At 35.6% G+C, this 22,408-nt stretch overlaps 2 protein-coding genes and 1 long non-coding RNA gene across 3 annotated transcripts in view; 1 reads left to right on the top strand and 2 right to left on the bottom strand.

The window, feature by feature from the left end:
• LOC141547726 (uncharacterized) overlaps positions 1-22,408 on the top strand; it is a 100,409-nt gene that overhangs the window by 4,331 nt on the left and 73,670 nt on the right. The gene's annotated exons all lie outside the window — the stretch shown is intronic.
• LOC141547210 (olfactory receptor 5AK2-like) lies at positions 5,947-7,838 on the bottom strand. Its single transcript, XM_074275634.1, has 2 exons — positions 7,814-7,838; positions 5,947-6,851 (listed from the first exon to the last, which is right to left on the bottom strand). The coding sequence occupies exons 1-2, from the start codon at positions 7,836-7,838 to the stop codon at positions 5,947-5,949; spliced, it is 930 nt and encodes a 309-aa protein (XP_074131735.1).
• LOC141547216 (putative olfactory receptor 5AK3) lies at positions 16,274-17,203 on the bottom strand. Its single transcript, XM_074275657.1, has one exon. It carries the CDS (start codon positions 17,201-17,203, stop codon positions 16,274-16,276), a length of 930 nt encoding a protein of 309 aa, XP_074131758.1.

Here is a 22,408-nt window from a genome sequence, read left to right as displayed (position 1 = left end):
TGCCTACTGGACATCGAATTTGAAATATCTGAAAGGCCATTGGGGATGAAAATTGGTGGTCAGTGGAGAAATTAGAGCAAGAAAGGTAGATTTGAGAATCATTAGCATAAAGCTAATAGTTAAATCCATGAGAGCCAATGAGATTACCAAGTGAGGAAGAGGTAGAAGAGGACCCTAAAGGACACTTTCAGTTAAAGAGCATGATCTAGATGAAGACCCGGAAAATGAGGCAGAGAAGGAAAGGTGGGTTTTTGTTGTTCAATTGTTTGTCATCCAACTCTCAATGATCCCATTTGGGGGTTTCTTGGCTGAGATAATTGAGTGCTGTGGCATTCCTTCTCCAGTTCATTTTACAAATGAGGTAAACAGGATTAAATGACTTGTCTAGGATCACAAGGTAAGGTCTGAAGCCAGATTTGAACTCAGGAAGATCAGTCTTCCCATCTCTAGATGTGGTGTGCCATCTAGCTGCCAATGGGGTCAAAAAACATAGTGGTTAGAGTGGAGAGAACTTAGAGAAAAGAATGAAGATTCAAGTAATCATTTCATCTTTGTTTAGAGACTGACTATGAGAGGTCTTCTTCCAAGTCAGACCATTCAGCTTTTGGACAGATTTGATTGTCAGTAAAACTTTGCTCATTTTGTCTAAATATGCTTCCCTGCAATGAATTCATTGCTCCTAGTTGTACCCCCTTGGAACAAGAAGGACACAACTAATTTCTCTTCTATATACAACTCTTCAAAAATTTAAAGACAGCTTTCTTTCATGACAAATACAGAAATATGTTTAAAAGGATTTCACGTTTAACTAAAAAATCTCCCCATAAACCACCTCCATTTTCCACAGTTGCTTTTCATGGCACGATCCTGATCATTTTCATTGCCCTCTTCCAAATAGAGTCCACTTGGGTTTGTCCATGTTGAAATGTTGCTCCCAGAAGTGAATACTAGAACTCCAATAGGGATGTTCTTATTCCCATTGTAGCTTCCCCAAACACTGAGATTAAATTACATACAGGCACCTACATTTTCTTGGGTCACCAAGAACACAAGCTATCTAGCACTTTTTACACCTATATATTTGTAGAACAGCAATCATTGAACTCAAGGCCCTGAAGTACCTTCTGAATCAACAAAGAAATACTGAGTTGCACTGCATAGTTTTAATATTGAATGAATTTCAGTGTGCTCTCTACCACTTGAATCTTCCTCCACAACCTTCTTGTGGTGCAAGAATGACAGTGCGGGTGTTTTCTCTACTCCTAGAACAAGGTTTCTATTTTGGGTAGAGAAATTTTCCAGTGTCTCTGAACTTGCATGGGAAAATATATATCTTTATTCCAATATATTTAATTTCTATTGCATTTTATGGCTTTAAAAATCATTGTAAGAAAGGATCCATAATCCACCAGAATGCTTAAGGTGACTGACACAAATCACATGAAAATTTCCTGATCTAGGACATCATCACAGAATATCAGCACTCAGAGATAGAAGGGATCTTCTTATTCCCCTTGTATTCAACAGACATCATGTTGCATGTTTTATGCATGATTGATGAAATAACAATTTTGTGGTTGATGAAACACTTCATACATCTACATGTGATCCCATTTGATCTTTTCATTATTCTTGTGACATATGCTAAAATTTGTTATCTTCATTTCAGACCTAAGATATAGTAGTACCTAAAGTGCTTGAAGGAATGTTTGATGGGGAAAACAAAAATAGGTTTTTTAAAAAAGTTGTTCTCTTTATACCCAGAGGGCAGAACTAGAGTTAGGACTTTGTTTGATGTTAAAAAAAAATCCTATAAATCTGAGCTCTTTTAGGTTGGAGGGGGTTGGTTTAGGAGGTGATGTGTATCCTTCCTTGAAAACATCAAGTCTAGACTTTATGACCATTTCTCTGATATAATATAGAGGGGATTGTTCATCAATTATAATTTGCTTATTTCCTTCCAAAGATAAGCTTCCATGACTCTGAGTTCAATGGATCTATTCTCTCTCTTGTTCTGCACATCATACTTCATTCTAGTGGATTCTCCTGTAGTTACCAAATGCCAGTGTACCCTGCCTCACAGATAAGTTCAATAACACTTAAAAGTATTCACATAAATACTAGTTGAGATCAGGACTTTTAAGATCTTCTGTCTGGGGTTGCTCAGATCTCCAATAGAGGGAATCCCCTGCATCTAGATCTTAAATGAGCTCTTTGATATGCTTTTTTTTTTTAATCTATGGAGACTTTAAGAGTTGAAGTTGGGCACCTCCAGGACATGTTACCTAGGATGTTGGAAATTAAAGAGACTCTGACTTCAGAAGGAACAACTATCATTTTTTTTCTTTCCTGCGAACCCTATTCTAATTGCTCCAAGTTACTTTTATTTTTAGATCTTAACAGCTAAGGAAATATTGTCATTTTTCTCTTTGGCTTTTCCACAAAGACAACTGATTCTTGGGACTTAGAGAATGGAGCACATGCTAAGGGACTTTTTTTTCTCTGATCTTCCCCTTTCTCCAGTGGATATATAAGTAGAGTCATTGATAAGTTGTAGCTGAGCTGGGAACAAGTAAATGTTACTATGGATCATTTGCAATCTGTGATGCAATTATCTCATATGATTACAATGGGCAGGACTTTGGCTCAAGGGTACCTAAAATTTAAAGGGAATCCATAGTACTTTAATTCCTTTGGTAGCTAGAAATAGCTGTATATAATAACCAGTGAACAAGAATAATTACATAACATAGCAAATGACCAGATGGTAAATTTCCTTCCTCAACTTGATTTAAACAGAGGTGAGCTCCTCTGTGACCTGCTCTGATTGCTTTTCTGGGTCCCTATCAGTAGATCTGTGAAGTAGATCTTCAGTATCAGGAGATGTCCTATGTTTGCTTCTGGTCCTGTCCCCAACCCAAGTTGCTAATGTCCCATGGTCTTGGTGACCTACTATATCCCTCTATGGGCCTTCTCTAAATCCGAACTTTATCCTTCATGTCCTTCCCCCCAAATATCCAGTGGTTATATAGCACTTCAAAAGTTTGTGATACACATTAACTATGTCCTTTCTTTTATCCTTACAACAGCCCCGTGAGAGGGGTTATATTATTTTATCCCTATTTGATAGAAAGGGAACTGAAGTTTAGAAAGGTGAAAGTATTAGATCAAGGTCACACAGTTAAGAAAATGGCTGTTAGAATTTGATTTCAAATCTTCATGACTCTAAGCCCAACACGATTTCTGCACCTTTTCTAATTTTTTTTTTTTTTTTTGCCTAAAATGGAATGGAAGGGGAATGGAGTGTGCTTGGCCCAGTCAACTCTTTTAGTGAAATACTAAAAGTCAGTGGCTTTTATTGGAGGGGGTGGCATATGGGGGTATTTTGCCCCTGTCTCTGGTTAGTACCATTTGCAATAAGCAGCCAAGACATTTCTTTGCTTACTACAAGAGCAAGAATTGTGGGATTTTTGGCAGGAGGCTACTGCTGGCCCTCCCCCCAGAGAAGAGAATTAGACATCTTTAGGCAATTGATTTTAATGAACAGATCACAAAGCGTTTCAATCAGTGCATGTCTTATTTTGAAGCCATTGACTAGATTTACATGAGTGGAGAGGGCTCAAAACAGTTCCTTCTCTTATTTCTGAGTGACACTCTCAGTTTGTTAATATTGTCAATGTATACGCAGAATAAAGCTATTCACCTCTCGGGAAGTCCAAATGAAAAGAAGCCTTAGGATCTGTTTGCTCTAGATTGGAGTGGAAAGCCCCATATGTTAGAATTATGTAGTTTATTGGAGGCCCTGCACATTGGCAGACAGAATTCTAGCTTCTGCTAAACTCTTCAGTTTAAGTCAATTCAATAAGTACCTATATAGCAGCCTGTCCTACTCTTCATCCTACTGCAGGGGGACAAGTGGTTGAATCTGATGCTTTCTTCTACTCCACTGTGACTTTTTGGATGTTCTTTCACAGTCAGACAATAATTCAGGGGTATGGAATAATTGTCTCTTTAGACTGTAAGTTAACAAAGGACACAGATTTTTTAAAAATAATAATAGTTTTTATTTACCAGATATTTGCATGAGTAATTTTATAATGTTGACAATTGACAAAACTTTTTTTTCCAATTTTTCCCCTCCTCCCCCCCCCAAGATGGCAGGTCGACCAATACATGTTAAATATGTTAGAATATAAATTAAATATAATATTTCTATACATGACCAAACAGTTGTTTTGCTGAACAAAAAGAATTGGACTTTGAAATAGCGTACCATTAATCTGTGAAGGAAATCCAAAATGCAGGTGGACAAAAATAGAGGGATTGGGAATTCTATGTAGTGGTTCATAATCACCTCCCAGAGTTCTTTCGCTGGGTGTAGCTGGTTCAGCTCATTACTGCTCTATTGGAACTGATTTGGTTCATCTCATTGTGGGAGATTGATGGCCACGTCCATCAGAATTGATCATCATACAGTATTGGTGTTGAAGTGTATAATGATCTTCTGCTCCTGCTCATTTCACTCAGCATCAGTTCATGTAAGTCTCTCCAGGCCTTTCTGAAATCATCCTGCTGGTCATTTCTTACAAAACAATAATATTCCATGCTATTCACGTACCACAATTTATTCAGCCATTCTCCAATTGATGGGCATCCACGTAGTTTCCATTTTCTAGCCACCACAAAGAGGGCTGCCACAAACATTCTTGCACATACAGGTCCCTTTCCTGGACAGAGATTTTTAATTTTGGGGTCACAAAACCATCTTATGGAGAGTATTAGAGGATATATAATCTTGGATGGGAAAAACCTACATCTTCAGCTTCACTAATCTGAAATGTATTTGATTCAATTATGAAATACTAGAATTGTATTCTGAAAAGGTATTAAAAACTTTCTCCAGCCTACAAAAAAAGTCCTTGGTGAAAAAATTAGTTGAGAACCCTGGATATAGGGATATTATATATATTTTTTAAATTTATAAAGGCTTCTTAACCATTCTGTTGGTATCATAAGAGTGTATTTTATTTTCTTTGGCCTGCCTATCAATCTTTTCTGGGTAACTAGCTGTATAATTTTGGACAAATCATTGCCTGTATTGATCCTATGTGTTTTTTGGTCTGATGGGGATGGTTTGAACTAAAAGTTCACTAATATCTTTTCTAGATTTACCATTTTATGACACAATAACTCTGAGTTTTCTATAAAGTGGGGATAATATTATTACTACTTAAGATGGTTCTTCTGACAAGCTACTCAGATAATGTATGTGAAGGTATTTTGGTAAAATGCAAGCAAATACTCTCATCCTCATAAGGATGAGAGCACTATGCATCTTTAGCACTAAGTATTCTATGGACTGTTCCCAAAGACTTAGTGTACTTTAAGGCTATTTATAGCTTAATGAGTTAAAGTTATTGTAGCTTAAAACTGCAGTACAACTTTTGGGAAACTTGGTTTGTGATTATTACATTACTATTAAATTAAATTTGGGGAGAAGTTAGTATATATTTTAGACAATATTAAAAGGCTTTCTAATGTCTATTATTATATTTATTCTAATATCTATTTCTAATATCCCCACATATCTTTTTAAAATTTTCATTTGAGATTTCAATGAAAAACAACAATAATAAATAACCATCTAGCATTTACATTGTGATTTAAAGTTTGTAAAGTGTTTTATATAAATTATCTTATTTGGGCCTTACAACAACCCTTGGAGATAGGTGGTATTATTATACCTTTTTTACAAATGGAGAAACTGAGGCTAAGAGAAGCTAAGTGACTTGTTCTGAGTCACAGAGCTAGTAAATGTCTTAATTGGTGCCTGATTCCATGCCTAAAATTCTCTCTGCTATCCCATGTGACTGCCAAAGAAGGGAAGTATGGGTGTCCTTTGTTCAGATGCATTTCTGAACCAATGCTTTGGATACAAGTCTTGACTCATAAGCAACTATTTAATAGAACTTTCATGGCCTCTTTGACTTCTTTATTCTGAAGACTGTAGATCAGAGGGTTCAACATGGGTATCACGATACCATAAAACACGGAGGCCACTTTATCATTCTCCTGGGATTCATTGGAAGAGGGCTGTAAATACATGTAAGAGAGTGTCCCATAGGAAATAATGACGGCTGTCAGGTGAGAGGCACAAGTGGAGAAGGCTTTGTGTCTTCCTGCAGCAGAGGGCATCCTTAAGATGGCAGCCAGGATATAAACATAGGAGAGAAACACAACTAGCAAGGTGCTTGACAGATTAAAACCCACAAAGACTATTAACAACATGACATTGATATCAATAGTAGAACAGGAAAGGGCCAGGATTGGGGGCACATCACCGAAGAAGTGATTGATGGTGTTAGAATTGCAGAAGGTCAACGAAACGGCAAAACCCGTATGTACAGAAGCATTCAGGGATCCCATGAAATAGGATCCAGTGAGTAGCTGAATGCATGTCCTCCGGGACACGACCACTGCATAGTGCAATGGGTTACAGATGGCCACATAACGATCTATGACCATAGCAGAAAGTAGGTAACATTCAATTGTGGCAAATGTGGCATAAACCAACAATTGCAATAGACACCCTGAGAAAGAGATAGATTTGTTGGATACCAGGAAGTTCAGTAACATCTTGGGAGTGATCGCAGAGGTGTAACAAAGATCAACAAAAGCCAAATGTTGAAGAAAAAAATACATGGGTGTGTGAAGGCGGGAATGACATTTGATGAGCAGAATCATCCCAACATTGCCCACTAAAGATATCACATAGATGACCAGAAACACCAGGAAGAGAATGTACTGTAGTTCTTGCCGAACTGCAAATCCCAGTAGAATGAATTCAGTCACTCTGTGCCATGTCTTTCATATCATCTGAAGAAGAAAAATAATACAGAGAAAAGCATCAGAAGGAGATTATTGACCTAGAATGGAATCATTTTTGTTGTTGTTGTTGTTGTTGTTGTTTCATGCTCCTATATCTTCTTTCATTTTCTGAGTTTGGTTTTAGAAGGTTACCACAGATAAGAACCAATTTTTCCCTTCTTTATCCCCTCCCTTCCCCTAGATGACAGGTAGACCAATACATGTTAAATATGTTAAAGTATATGTTAAATATAATATATGTATACATATCCACACAGTTATTTTGCTACACAAGAAGAATTGGACTTTGAAATACTGTACACTTAACTTGTGAAGGAAATCAAAAATGTAGGCGGACAAAAATAGATGGACTGGAAATGCTATGTAGTGGTTCACACTCATTTCCCAGAGTTCTTTCACGGGTGTATCTGGTTCTATTCATTATTGAACAAATGGAACTGATTTGGTTCATCTCGTTGAAGAGGACCACGTCCATCAGAATTGATCATCATAGAATATTGTTGTTGAAGTATATACTGATCTCCTGATCCTGCTTATTTCACTCAGCATCATTCATGTAAGTTTCTCCAGGCTTTTCTGAAATCATTCTGCTGGTCGTTTCTTTCAGAACAATAATATTCCATAACATTCATATACCACAATTTATTCAGCCATTCTCCAATTGATGGGCATCCACTCAGTTTCCAGTTTCTTGCCACTACAAAGAGGGCTGCCAGAAACATTTTTGCACATGTGAGTCCCTTTCCCTCCTTTCAGATCTCTTTGGGATATAAACCCAGTAGAAACATTGCTGGATCAAAGCGTATGAACAGTTTTTTGATAACTTTTTGAGCATAGTTCCAAATTGCTCTCCAAAATGGTCGGATCCATTCACAGTTCTACCAAAAATGTATCAGTGTTCCAGTTTTCCCATATCCCCTCCAACATTCATCATTATCTTTTTCTGTCATCTTAGCCAATCTGAGAAGTGTGTACTGGTATCTCAGAGTTGTCTTAATTTGCATTTCTCTGATCAATAATGATTTAGAGCATCTTTTTATATGACTATAAATAGTTTCAATTTCTTCATTTGAAAATTGTCTGTTCATATCCTTTGATCATTTATCAATTGGAGAATGGCTTGAATTCTTATAAATTTGAGTTAATTCTCTCTATATTTTAGAAATTAGGCCTTTATCAGAACCTTTGAATGTAAAAATGTTTTCCCAGTTTATTGCTTCCCTTCTAATCTTGTCTGCATTAATTTTGTTTGTACAAAAACTTTTTAACTTAATATAATAAAAATTGTCTATTTTGTGATCAGTAATGATCTCTAGTTCTTCTTTGGTCACAAAGAAGATCTGCTTCCTCCTCTGCAGAACTGAGAGGTAAATTATCCTATGTTCTAATTTGTTTATAATTTCATTCTTTATGTCTAGATCATGAACACATTTTGAACTTATCTTGTTATAGGGTATTAGGTATGGGTCAATGCCTACTTTCTGCCATACTAGTTTCCAATTCTCCCAGCAGTTTTTGTCAAATAGTGAATTCTTATCCCCAAAGCTGAGGCCTTTGGGTTTGTCAAACCCTAGATTGTTATAGCCATTGTCAGTTTCTATTTCTTACCTATGTGACAATAGGAAATTACTTAACTTTTCACAATCTTAGTTTCCTATACATGCAAAAAGGAGATTATATCACCAGGATTTATTATTTCACAGTTTCCAGGACAATATCTAGTAAAATTTTAAATGATACTTAAATGATTTATTAAAATTCCTCCAGTATTATTTGACATAGTTCTAGGAATACCATCTTTAACAACATGAAAGAGAACAAAAGTACAAGTATAAACATTGATAAAGGAGAGAAAAATATGCCAAGTTGGGGATGACAAGGAGTTATCCTATCGGTTAAAAACAAGATGAGACAATTAATTGCTTTAGCAAGGTTTGTCAGAGACAACATAATTCACAATTTTTTTTCATTATGTCTCAAAAGCCAGGAACACACTAACCAATACTCACAAAACCCAGAAATGTACAATAATAAGAGAAATTCCACTTAAAATATCTGTAAAGGATGTTGAAAGGAGGAGAAACAAGATTATTCCAGTGTCATAAAACCCTTAGCTATCTGGGGTTTAACCTATCAATACACTAAAATGATTTATAAAAACAACTATAAATACTCTCGATAATCTAAGGGAAAGAAATAATTGGAAAGCTTTTCATTATTCAGGTTTGGGACATGCCATAACAAAACATATTGCTGCTGACTTTCATACATAACTCCATTGATTTCTGTCTGCTATTGCCCACCTTCCCCTATCACGGGGCAGTTCTACCATTAATCAATTACATTTATTCACTTCCATTGATTTACATTTATCACCTAGTGACCTGGTTCAGGAGCTCATTCTCTCTAGCCTGCTCTATTGAAATAGCTTCTTAATTAGTATTTGCTTGGTCCAGTGGATCTCTTCTCCAATTCTTTTATGCCACTGCCAAAGGAATTTGTTCAAAGCAGAGGTTTAAGTGTGTTATTTCTCTTCTCAAGTTCATTCAGTGGTTCCTGATTGCTTGAGTCTACACCCTGGCATGTTTAGGGGCCTCCAGTGGTTCTATTCTACCGATTTATCTTTATTTCACAGGACTTCCTTTCACACATTTTACATTGTAGAAAGACTGGATTGCTAGTTTTTCCCCAAATCAACCTTCTTTCTTTTGCCTCCATGCACATATTCCAGGTCTAGTGCCCGGAAGGTGCCTCATTTATGTTATCTTTCTGAAGTCTTATTTTCTTTCAAGATTCATCTGATGTGTCATCTTCAGTATGAATTCTTCCCTGTTCTTTCTAACTAAAAAGGTTCTTAGCCCTCTTTATCTTTTACAGCTCTTTGCCTGGATCTCATTTAATTTTTCATCATTCCCTGCCTTTGGTAAGTAATGTTTATATGACTATTATCGAGTATACCATGTAATAAATACCAATAAATGTAATTGATTAATGGTAGAACTGCCCCGTGATAGGGGAAGGTGGGCAATAGCGATATACCATTTACAGAAATAGGTGGTAGTCTTAAGTTGTTCAGTCATGCTTAATTCCATGTGACCCTGTGGACTTTGTCCACTGAGTTTTCTTGACAGTAATATTGGTGGCTTGCCATTTCTTTCTCTAGTGTGTCCTCATTTTACAGATGAAGAATTGGCATAAATCGGGGTTAAGTGACTTGACTGGGTCACAAAACTAGCAAGCATCTGAGATCAGATTTGAACTTATATCCTTCTGACTCTAGATATAGTGTTCTATCTACTACATCATCTAGCTGACCCATAGAAGTAGGTAGTATTTAACTACTACTTCTACTACAAGTGTGTATATATTGTATGTATAGTCTTCTCATGTCTTGTACTGTGCCTGATAACATATTGGAATAATATGTGTTGAGTTAACTTTCTGTGTCTAAGTATCTTGAAATGTACCATTTGTTCTAAATGTTTTCTAAGGTCTTTCCAATTCTAAACCCAATGGTGCCTGTGACAGACATTTATCAAGCAGTTTAATTTTGTAAAGCACTTTATATATCCTATCACATATTGGCAAAATATTTTAAAATTTCTAAACAACTTTTCCTTAGATCATTTGATACCTGGGCCTATTTGTTTTCTTGAGGGTCAGTCAATCTTTCCAGAATATGGAAAGTCCTGCCATTTCATCCATTCCATCAGCAGTATTTCATACTCCTTATTCTTTTTTAATCACAAAAAATCAGTATTTTTATATGTCATCAACAATATTCAGAAAAAACAGATAAAAATAATACTTAATATAGCAACATTTTCAATATTGTGGAAGTAGCCCACCAATGCATAATGAATCGATACAAAGTTGACTAGATATCATCTTAACCAAATAAATGAACTAAATACATGGCTAGATATTCAATATTCATGGTTAAGTTGAGCTAATATAGTAAGATGAGTATAATTATCAAATTCAAATTAAAATGTTAGGCTGTACTGAACAAAATACCAATAGCATACCTGATAAGATGATGTAAAATGTTAATAAAATTCATAAGGGGAAATACAAGGCCAAAAAAATCAATTATGAAAAATAAAAATAAAATGGAGGACAGATGATTATATTCCTAGAGCTCATATATTATACAGCACATACTCCTTTTTCATTGTGACTTTACTGAGAAAGAAATTCCCACTCAATCTTACACCAGCTTCTCTGTCTCTTCACACTGGCCCCTCAGGCTTATTCTCTTGAGATACTGGAATAGTCACTGCTCATTGAGAGTAGTGGGTGATTGGATCCATTTTAGAGGAAATGATATCACTTTGGATTTCCCTGTTTATATCAGGGACAGGCTGATTGGCATCTCAGATGACATCCCTTCAGTGCCCCTGATGCAGAACATACATTAGTCAGGCCATGGACTTGGGATGCATTCTCCTGAGTATCTATGGTCTCAGAGGAGGAACAGGGATCATTATCTGTTTTCCTCCAGTTAGAGATGAGCCAGCCTCCTAGACTAGAATTCCCATTATCATCATCATTATAGTTGTTTTCAAATTTAAGTATTAAGAGTTAAATATAAAATTAATATAATATAAATATAATATAATATAAAATTAAATAATATAATATAATATTAAATATAATATAAAATTAAATAATAATGGTGACAATGGGCATCCTTTTTTCCCTTCTGTTCTTACTTGAAAGGCTTCTGACTTATCCCCATTACTAATAATACTTGCTGATGGTTTTAGATAAATGCTTTTTATCATTCTAAGAAAAAAATCTATTTATTTTTCTTTCGTGTGTGTGTGTGTGTGTGTGTGTGTGTGTGTGTGTGTGTATGTGTGTATGCATGCACACATGGGCGTGTGTTTAAACAGGGATGAGTCTTGTATTCCATCAAAAGTTTTTCTGCATCTATGAATATAATAATATTTTTGTTATATTGTTATGATATAAACAATATATTGTTGGATTCTGATTTTAATTAATTCTGCTATTTTCATTTTATGAGTGAGTTCATCTCACACCAAAATTTATAATTACTACTTTATATTTCCCTCTATCCTATTTATTTTTTATTCTTCTCATTCTCCTTTTTTACCCTTTCCCTGCTAACACATCTGATTTACTCCTATCAACTGCCTTCCTAATCCATACTTTTTAAAAGAATGCCTTCCTCATTTCCCCCTTACCCTCCTACTTCTTGATCTACATACTCTTCTAAAAGTTCTTCCTTTATTATGTCCCCTTCCCCTCCTAATTTTTTTAAATTTAGGAAACTTTTGAGTCATTTTATGTTATTCTCTCTTTAACCTAGTTCTGATAAGAATAAAAATCCAGCCTAAACCCCACCTACTTTCATTTTTTCATTCATGTCTCATTTGTGCTTCATTTTACTTCTGTGCCCAATTTTATTTTTAAAAATCACCCCTTGTGCTCAACTCAATTTTATTTAAAAAATAATCCCTATTCTTAACTCAATCTAAGCTTTCTGTTATTTATGCTCTTTCAAATTACCCAATAATAATATCCTTAAGAGTACAGATAACATTTTCTCATATAAGAAGTAAACAATTTAATCTTATTAAGTCCCCTATAGTTGGTTTTTAATGTTTATGTTGTTTCTCCTGAAACTATGTTAAATTTCCCATTGAGATCTGGTCTTTTAAACATAGTCTTTCAATTTATTAAATATAATTTTTATTTAGAATTATGCTCAGCTTTCCTGAATGTCATTTTTGATTACAAATTGAGCTCTTTTGCTTTTCAAAACATGATGTTTCAAACCCTTTTGTCTTTTAAAGTAGAAGTTATTAAATCTTTTGTTATCCCAACTGTAGTTTTATAATATTATTTTTTTCTAGTTGATTGCGATATTTTCTCCTTAACCTGGAAATTTTAAAAGTTGGCTATGATGTTGCTCTGAATTTTGATTGTGAGATCTCTGCCAAGTGGTGCTTGATAGATTTTTATCTATTTCTATTTTGCCTTCTTGTTTTAGTACTTTAAATCAAAAAGACTCATCTTCATGAATTCAAATCTGGCCTCACACAGTAATTGTGTTTTAGTACATCAGGGCAATTTTCCTTAATAATTTTTTACAATATTATATCTTTACTCTTTTTTATTATAATTTTCAGGTAGTCCAAAAATTCTTATATTGTATACATTCAATCTATTTTCTAAATCAGTTGTTTTTCTAAGGTGGTGTTTCATATTCTCTTCTAGTTTTTAATTTTTTTCCATTTTTTATTTTTTTTTTTATTATTATTTCATGGTGTCTTATACTGTCATCAGCTTTCCCTTATACAATTCTAGTTTTTAAGGAGTTATTTTCTTCCTTGAGTTTTTGGATCTCTTTTCCCACTATGGTACTCTGTGCCTCTTTTCATATTTCTTTAAGGAAAACTCACTTTTTCTTAATCTAGAACATAGAGGTGAATTCTACTAACCCCCTTTTTTTCTCTTACGGTAGAGACCAATATTTTCCTATGAACATATAAATATGATTTGACAATGGCAAAAGCATAAGCAATGTAAATCTTCTGTTGCATATTCACTTAATCCTTCTTATTTTCTAAATTAGCCTGTGACTGAGTTATCTAATGGCAGATGATATTCTGTTAGCAAATTTCAAGAAACTGACTTTGAAGAAAACCTAAGCAACTATCATAGATAATTTAAAACTTCTAGCAAAACCCAAAATAAGACATGTTTAGATTTTTGGTAGATTTTTTTCCAACTAAGTTGGGTGAGTTTCTGATTTTTGTAACAGTCTCTCAATCCATCAGTGGATGTGACCTTTATAATGTTGGCAATTTCAAATTCAACATATATTTATTAACCCCATACTATGTGAAATCGACTGTGTTAAGCACAGTAGACCCAAAGTCAATAATGAAAGCATCCTTGCCATAGTGAGCATCTAACCCTCTGGAAGAACATAACATATAAATACACAAATAAATCCAAAGGAAGTATTTAGATAAGTTAGAGATCATCAGTAATAGCTGTAGAGGATTAAGGAAAGTATCATGAAGGAAAATGTCATTTGATCTGAGTTCTGAAGCAATATAGGTTTGAGAGGGGGCAGAGTTAAGAAATTAATAATACTAGCAATCACTCACATTTATGTGACAGTTTAAAGTTTGAAAAGCATTTTAATAAGTTAACTCATTTGAAAAAAAAAGTACTCAGGATGGAGATTCAAAACACTCCAAGTTTGCAGTTAGGAGATGGATGATTTGGGAAAAAAACCCAAGAAGAAGGAATACCTGGGAAGAGATATTAAAGTAAAAGAAAAAGAGAATTTCTAAGAGGGATGGTCAACAGTGTGTGTGGGGAGAGATCAGAGATAATGAAGCCTTCAAAAATGATACTGAATTTGGCAGTTAAGTTTAGGTAATGATGCAGCAAGTTGGTTCAGAAGAATAGAGCATGTCAAGGGATAGGTCAATTCTCCGAGAGCCTCCACAGCTGTAGATCATAACATCTGAAGCAGTTGCAAGGCAGCCTTTGCTGACAGGTGTTACAGAGTGAGATAAATTGGAGGCAGAGGGAAGAGGAGAGAGATCAGACAACTCAAAGGTCTCTCAGAGAGATCAGAGAATAGCAATTGCCTCTCAGCAATTACAGACCTCTCAGATTACAGATTAAAGACCTCTCAGTCTCCTTGTATTATCCTCTCACAAGAGGAGATGCATTCTGCAGGTCTGGGTTGGATCTCCAGCAGCCACTGTCAGGTGGCTCCCATGTATTCCAACAGATCTCCATGTACTCCAACAGATCTCCATGTACTCCAACAAGAGCATATAAAAGTCAGATTTTGATTCTGTTTTAAAGGTGGAAATGAAGTAGAACTGCCAATACTCCAAAGTAATCACCTGTGATTATGACCTTTGAATACTAATAGGTTCATACATGTAATGCTATTTTTACCAGGGGAAAAATTACACTAGGAAGATTGGGAAGAACATCTGGACTTGAAGAATTCCAATCTCCAATTTACAAACCAAATTATTAAGGTACTCAGCAATTATCTTTCAAGATATCTTTAAGAGAGAAAAATATCAAATAACTGCAATAAATGACAAATAGTGTTATTTCTCCAAAAAGCAATAAAAGGGACTTGAATAATGAATTACTTGTGTTCATAAGATGTAAGATGCTCAAGGGGAAGTAAGTGCCACCCACTTGTCTTCCATAAAAAGGAAAAGATCATGCAAGATTCTTCGATAACTCAACCACAGAGCTAATTTTGTTAAAGCATTCTTTAGTTATTAAAGTTAAATCAGGCACACAATATGGAGGAAAATGTTTTGAAAAGCTGTCCATCATTATAGCTGAGTATGTCTTTCATAATAATGAGTCAAAAAAGGATTCTCTGTAAATTACAAAGTCTTCCTGCTAGTCTATAGTTTAGACTAGCTGTGTCTCATTGAATAGAGCATAGGGCTTTATAGCAAGAAGACTCATCTTCATGAATTCAAATCTGGCCTAATATAGTAATTGTGTGACCCTGGGTGAGTCAATTAAGCCTATCTGCCTCAGTTATTCTTCTGTAAAATAGACTGGAGAAGGAAATAGCAAACCACTTTAGTGACCTTGTTAAGGAAAACTCAAATGGGGTTATGAAGAGTTGGATGTGACTGAAATGATTCCACAACTATATCAAAACTACTTATTAAAATTGATTGACTACTCAAAAAGGATCACCTTAGCAATTTATACAGGACCAATTAAATGAGTGATATAAATATTTATAACTCAGACAATGACATATATTTGTATTGCAAGTCCATGAATTAATATATCAATACAAATTACTAATATATATATATATATATATATATATATATATATATATATATATATATATATATATATATATATATATATATATATATATATATATATATATATATATATACAGTCAAATGAGCCCAAAATTGAATGGGAGGAATAATATGGTCTATATGCCTATGGAAAACTGCCTCGTATTTTTAATGATTTCAAATTGCCTCAGTGTAAATATTTTTCTTCTTAATGAAAACATTCTGTTAAGAGTAATGAGTGGTAATAAATTTTGGAGCCCCAAAATTCTGAAGAATCAGAGGGAAGGGTGACTTAAAGAGAAGTGGAGATATCTATGTTAGATTGCAGAATATTATCAAGAATACCCAAGGAGGAAATATATTTGTAAAATTTAACTGTAGTTTGTCATACTCTCCATATTGATCTCTTATTTACATATTGAAGCAATGAGATGGGATGTTCTCTGAACTGATCCAACATCTAGCTATTAAAGAAAATAAATGAGACCCTCTTTGTTTGAATGCTTCTTTGAACTGGAATAAGAACTGACTCATAAACAGCTTTTCAGAAGAGCTTTCACTGCCTCTTTTACTTCCTTGTTTCTCAGACTGTAGATCAGGGGGTTCAGCATGGGTATTAAGATACCATAAAACACAGAAGCTATTTTATCATTCTCTTCTGAATTTCTGGAAGAAGGTTGTAAATACATATAAGAGGCTGTTACATAGAACATGGTGACAGCAGCCATGTGGGAGGCACAAGTAGAGAAGGCTTTGTGCCTCCCTGAATTAGAGGGCATCCTCAAGATGGCCGCCAGGATGTAAATGTAGGAGAAGAACACAGCCAGAAATGTGCCTATCAGATTAAAGCCCACAAAAATCAGGAGCAACATGATATTGACATCAATATTAGAACAGGAAAGTCTCAGCATTGGGGGCAAGTCACAAAAGAAGTGATTGATTTTGTTAGACTTGCAGAAAGACAGAGAAAGGAGAAAGCCTACATGTGTGGTAGTATTCAGGGAACCCATGACATAAGATCCAGTGACCAACTGGATGCAGGCCCTCTGGGACATGACTATTGGATAACGGAGTGGGTTGCAGATGGCCACATAACGATCTACAGCCATGGCAGCCAGAAGGTAACATTCAACTGTGGCAAATACACCATAAACATATAATTGTGTCACACACCCTGAGAATGAGATGGATTTAGCTGAGACCAGGAAGTTGACCAACATCTTGGGAGTGATAGCGGATGTGTAACAGAGGTCAACAAAAGCCAAGTTTTGGAGGAAAAAATACATGGGAGTGTGAAGGCGAGCATCACACTTGATGAGCAGGATCATACCAGCATTGCCCACTAGAGATGTCATGTAGATGACCAGAAACACCAGGAACAGGATATACTGCAGTTCTTGTTGAACTGCAAATCCCAGTAGAATGAACTTGGTCACTTCGGTGCCATTTTCTTGGGTCATGGCTTTCATATCATCTGCAAATGAAAGATGGAGAATGACCAAGAGGTTTTAGTGATCTAAAATTAGGAATGAAATAGAATTTAGTTTAGGATGGAAGTTTTTCTTTAACAAGCTTATTTTATTGAAATGCTTTTGATTTCACATAATTTTGATTTTTGAATTTAGCCTTGCCCACTACCCAACCCAAGGAGCCATCTCTTGTAAAAATGATTGAAAACAACAACAAGAAAAAAAGAAAGGAGTTCATTAAAACCAACCATCCAACCAACCAAAGCATCCTGTGTCTCAGGATGCTCTGACATTTTCAACTACCCTCCGAGGCTGATTTTTCTAAGGTTATTTCAGATGAGGCTTTTTAAGAGCATGGGTTTCCTTTTAGCTTTTAACCTGGTTTTTAAAAACAGTTTCACAAGGAATGAAGGAATGTGTGTTCTCAGAAATGACAGCATTAAAGGAATAAGTATCTTAGTCTCCCTGGTGCTTCTCTGAAGGGGAAAATTCTTGCTGAACTGGGAAAGTCATAATATTAATAGATACCATTTTACTAGCACCTGAAAGTTTACAAGACACATTATATTAATTTTTAAATTCAGCCCTCACAATTTCCAGGGCTTATTGGTATTACTATTACCCCCATTTTATGGAAGAGGCCATTAGGCAGGTAGAGGGCAAATGTTCTGTCCAGGATCTTTCTCCAGATATGAGACAATTTTTGAATTCAATTTTTCCTGACTCTAGGTTTAGCATTCCATTTGCCTCCTTCTTGTTTGATTAAAAAAAAAACAACTCAGAGTATTCTAAAACAGACCATTACTATTGGTGGTGCTGGTCATCCTGGAGAGGCTCTGCTAACAGTTTTCTTTGCCTGGGATGGAAGGGATGAGTATGTAATGGACGAGTAAGGTAAGGGGTTTTTAGATCCAAGGAATCTTTGGTTATTAGAGCTGGAAAATGAGCTCAAAGGTGGAAGGGTGCTCAGAACAAGGTGTTAGCTCTGAGTGAAGGAATCCTGGAATCTTGAACCTAAAGTAGTGTGACACTTGTGAACAGCTAGGAAAAATAGAAATGACTCACTCTTACCTCATCTTTATTGTTTGACTATTGGACCTTCTTTTGGCCATTATGCCCAATCTCGGTATATCACTCTTTGCTTTATTATTATCCATACCCCAGATCTTTTTTTCCCCCCACGCTAAAAATCTGAGAGAGTAGTTAGATTTGTAAAAGCAAAAGTTTGAATCCATCTTGGTTTTGCTTCTTATCAAACCCATCTCTCCCTCCAACTTACCTTTTTCTTTTGGTGGTATCTCAATGCCCTCTATCACCTAGGCGCTAAACATGAGTCCAATGTTATTCTTCTCCTTTCCTCATCAGTCACATCCAATAGGTTGACAGGTTTTATTTTTTAATCAAGTCTTCCTATATAACAGCTCTTATGTCCATCTTATTTTTTTAGTCATTTATTAAATCCTTCACCCCCCTGGATCTTGGCTATCATACTGCCTTCTAATGGTTCTCTCTCTTTTCACTGTCTTCTTAATTCAACCACACTTTACAAAGTTCCAAACAATACAAGACTGCTGTGGTTCTTCAAAATATCCAATGTTTCCCTATTGCTCCTAATTGTACATATATAATATGGAAACTCACTGGATATTTGAGAACCGAGTTCTAACTTCCTTCAAAGACTCAATTCTCACTATTCTTTATACATGCTACATACTAGCCTTTCCTCCCTATTTTCCTCTCTCTGGTTTTTTTTTTTTTTTTTTTTTTTTTGCTTCTCATAACTTACTACTTCTCCATATTATTCTCTGTTCATGGCAGTGATCCTTTCCTGTTTTAGAGTAGATGACAAATATCTTGAGCAGTAGGAAAATGTTCTTTCTATCTTTGTATTTGTATTACATCAATTAATACATGGGAGACTTAATTAATAGCAAGAAGAAATATTAGGGCTAATCAGGGACATTCTTCTCATTGACTCAATATATGAATCATAACATGAATTTGATGGATAAACATCATGTATCATTTTCCCATAGACTACAGGTAGTCCTGTAGACTACCATTTGTAGGGTGGTATAGTGGAACAAATATTGGATTAGTATCAAAAAGATTTGAGCTCAAGTTCTACCTTAGACACTTACTAGCTGTGTGATCCTAGTCAAGTCCTTTAACCTCTCCTCAGTTTCTTCATTTGTAAAATGGGAAGAATGATGGCTTCACCTATATGTGAAGTGATCATAAAGTGCAATAGGAATCCTTGATCATTCCTCCCCAGAAATGAAGGGGATGAGCTAATGATCTCTAAGGCTACTGAGGTTCTAAATGTTCTCTGAGGGTGATCTCTACCTTCTGAAATTCAGTCGGTAACTTTGTTATGTCAGATATCCTACCTTCTCATCCCACCACTCAGTCCTTTTTCACCGTGGCTTTGCTGAATGTGAGAGGTTCTAGTCCTTCCTCAGAACCAGCCTTTCTGTCTCTCTGACCTGGTCCTCCAAGCTCTGTTTCTTCTCTAAGAAGAGAACTTTCTCAAACTCACACAGATTATTGGGAATAATAGGCGATTGGCTTCAGGGAAAGTAATCTCACTCCAAATTTTCCTGCTCCCATCAGGTTTAGGCTCACTGGAGTCCCTATGTGACATCTTGTCAATGTTCCAAATATGGGCACACATATGACAGCAACATAGCATGGGAACCCTCTCCCTTAGGCATTTCTAATCCCAGAGGACAAGGAAATATCATGAGAAAAATGATCAGTAGCTCCTTTCCTTCTGACTTCCCAGGAGTGCTGTTGTTTTCCAATTACTTGGGAATTTTGCAGTAATGTTTATAAATTTTATTTCTCTTAAAGATAAATCCAAATTTGTAAAGCATATAACTTTATACCTATTAGAGATAATTTTTTCACTTGACAGGTAGATAATTGATTCAGATGGCCCAGATGATTTATTTATGTTCATAGAACTACTAATAATCAATCACTCCATCAACAGGCATTTAATAAGCATCTTCTACGTGGTAGTCACTATGCAGGAAAGCCAAGATTACGTACCATTCATTTGACTGGAAGACTGCTTAGGCACAATGAAGAGAGCTATGAACTTGGAATCAGGGCAAATAAGTTTGAATACTATCTCAGGTTTTTGATTCCCATGGTTCACTTAACCCCAGCCTCAGTTTCCTTGTGTGAAAAATGAGGCTAAGAAAAGCATCTATCTCATGGAATTTTTGTGAGGATTAAATGATAACAACATGTCCAGTGCTTTACAAATCATAAAGTGCTACGGAAATATTAATGCAATCATTTTAGGTATTAAATAAATATTATTATTTTCAAAAGAACTACTCCACTTCTACCATTCCTCTTCTTTTCCTCCCTCACTCCATTTTAAATTCCCTCTCTGTAGTGTTCTTGAATTGTGAGGGTCTGGTCATCTGCTCGATCATGATCCTTCTCTGGGAGGAGATCTGTAAAATCTTTTCCTCTGTGCGCAGGTTTCTTGGGAGCTCTGAATCTCCTCCAGCTCTTGTCCTTCCTCAAATCAGACTGGTCTCCTTTCAGCCTGCCTGGTGTCACAACTATCCCAGAGTCGGTTCTCTCAGAGCCAATGCTGCCCTTCTTTTATCCTCCCAGAGAATAGGCAGGTGAGAACTCAATGGGGCATGGGGAAATACTTCCACCAATGAACTTGCTCCTCTTAGAATTCCTAAGGTGTAAACTCCCTTTAAAGGCCTGAACCAAAGGTCTGAACCAGAGAACTGTCCAGACAACCTGAGTTCTCACCTTGTCACTGTCCAGACAACCTGAGTTCTCACCTGGTAATCCTAATACCTCTTTGTCTCTCTGTCTCTTTCTTTCTCTCTCTATCCCTACCTTCCTCCCCCTTATAGATTGGTGGAAATTTTGCTATTTATCATCTTGGAATATCTTGAAAAGTGTATTATTAGACTTGTATAAATTAAAGTTGGTCAATGGGTAATCTATGAATTAGGTAATCCAAAAATAATAATTAAGCCTATGATAGAAACCCAGCACTCTCTGAGCACTTGGAAATAGATAGGTGAAATAGGCCCTTCTCTCAAAGAATTTGCATTCTAATTGACATCTTTCTAGGAGAGCACTAATCTGAGGCATGAGAGGAATAGAGAAGTCAGGAAAGACATTTTGAAAAGGATGTTTTTGAGTAGACTCTTGAAGGAATTATGGGATTCCTTAAGGTAGAGATATGGAGGGAGAGCATTCTAGGCATGAGAGGTAACCCATGTAAATGCACAGAAATGAAGATGAGATACAATGAGTGATGTGTAGGACAATGAGAAAGTCCCCCATATTTACTTTCCTTTTGATTTTCCGGGAGTGATTTTGTTTTCTAATTATTTGGGAAGTTTGCAGCAATGTTTATGTTTCATAATTCTTAGCTATTCTAAAATTTGCCTATATCTTTGGACTTCTGATATTGAGTTACTACTATAGTTGTTATTTTTGTCTTTCCTCTCCTCTCCTCTCCTCTCCTTTTTCTCCTTTTCTTTTTCCTTTCCTTTCCATTTTATAATCATAATTTTTTTTGACAGTATATATGCATGAGTAATTTTTTGATGACATTATCCCTTATATTCATTTTTCCAAATTTTCCCCTCCCTCCCTTTATTCCCTCCCCTAGATGACAGGCAATCCCATACATTTTCCATGTGTTACAGTATAACCTAGATACAATATATGTGTGTAAATCCCATTTTCTTGTTGCAGGTTAAGTATTAGATTCCGAAGGTATAAGTAACCTGGGTAGATAGACAGTAGTACTAACAGTTTACATTTACTTCCCAGTGTTCCTTCTCTGGGTGTAGTTATTTCTGTCCATCATTGATCAACTGGAAGTGAATTGGATCTTCTTTATGTTGAAGATATCCACTTCCATCTTTTCTTTTTTTTTCTTTTCTTTTCTTTTCTTTTTTTCCCTTTCCTTTCCTTTTCTTTTCCTGAAGCAATTGGTGTTAAGTGACTTGCCCAGGGTCACACAGTTAAGTGTCTGAGACCAGACTTGAACTCAAGTCCTCCTGACTTTAGGGCTGGTGCTCTATCCACTGCACCACCTAACTGCCCCTTATTATTATTTTTCATTTCATAGATAGATAATCTATAGTTCAGAGGTCTTAGATGATTTAATTATTCTCACATAACTAGTAAATAATCAAG

This window comes from Sminthopsis crassicaudata, chromosome 6 (genome assembly GCF_048593235.1).
Source record: "Sminthopsis crassicaudata isolate SCR6 chromosome 6, ASM4859323v1, whole genome shotgun sequence".
Taxonomy (NCBI): Eukaryota; Metazoa; Chordata; class Mammalia; order Dasyuromorphia; family Dasyuridae; genus Sminthopsis; species Sminthopsis crassicaudata.
Note: the sequence above shows the minus strand (reverse complement) of the source record. Positions and strands in the feature narration are given on the sequence as shown.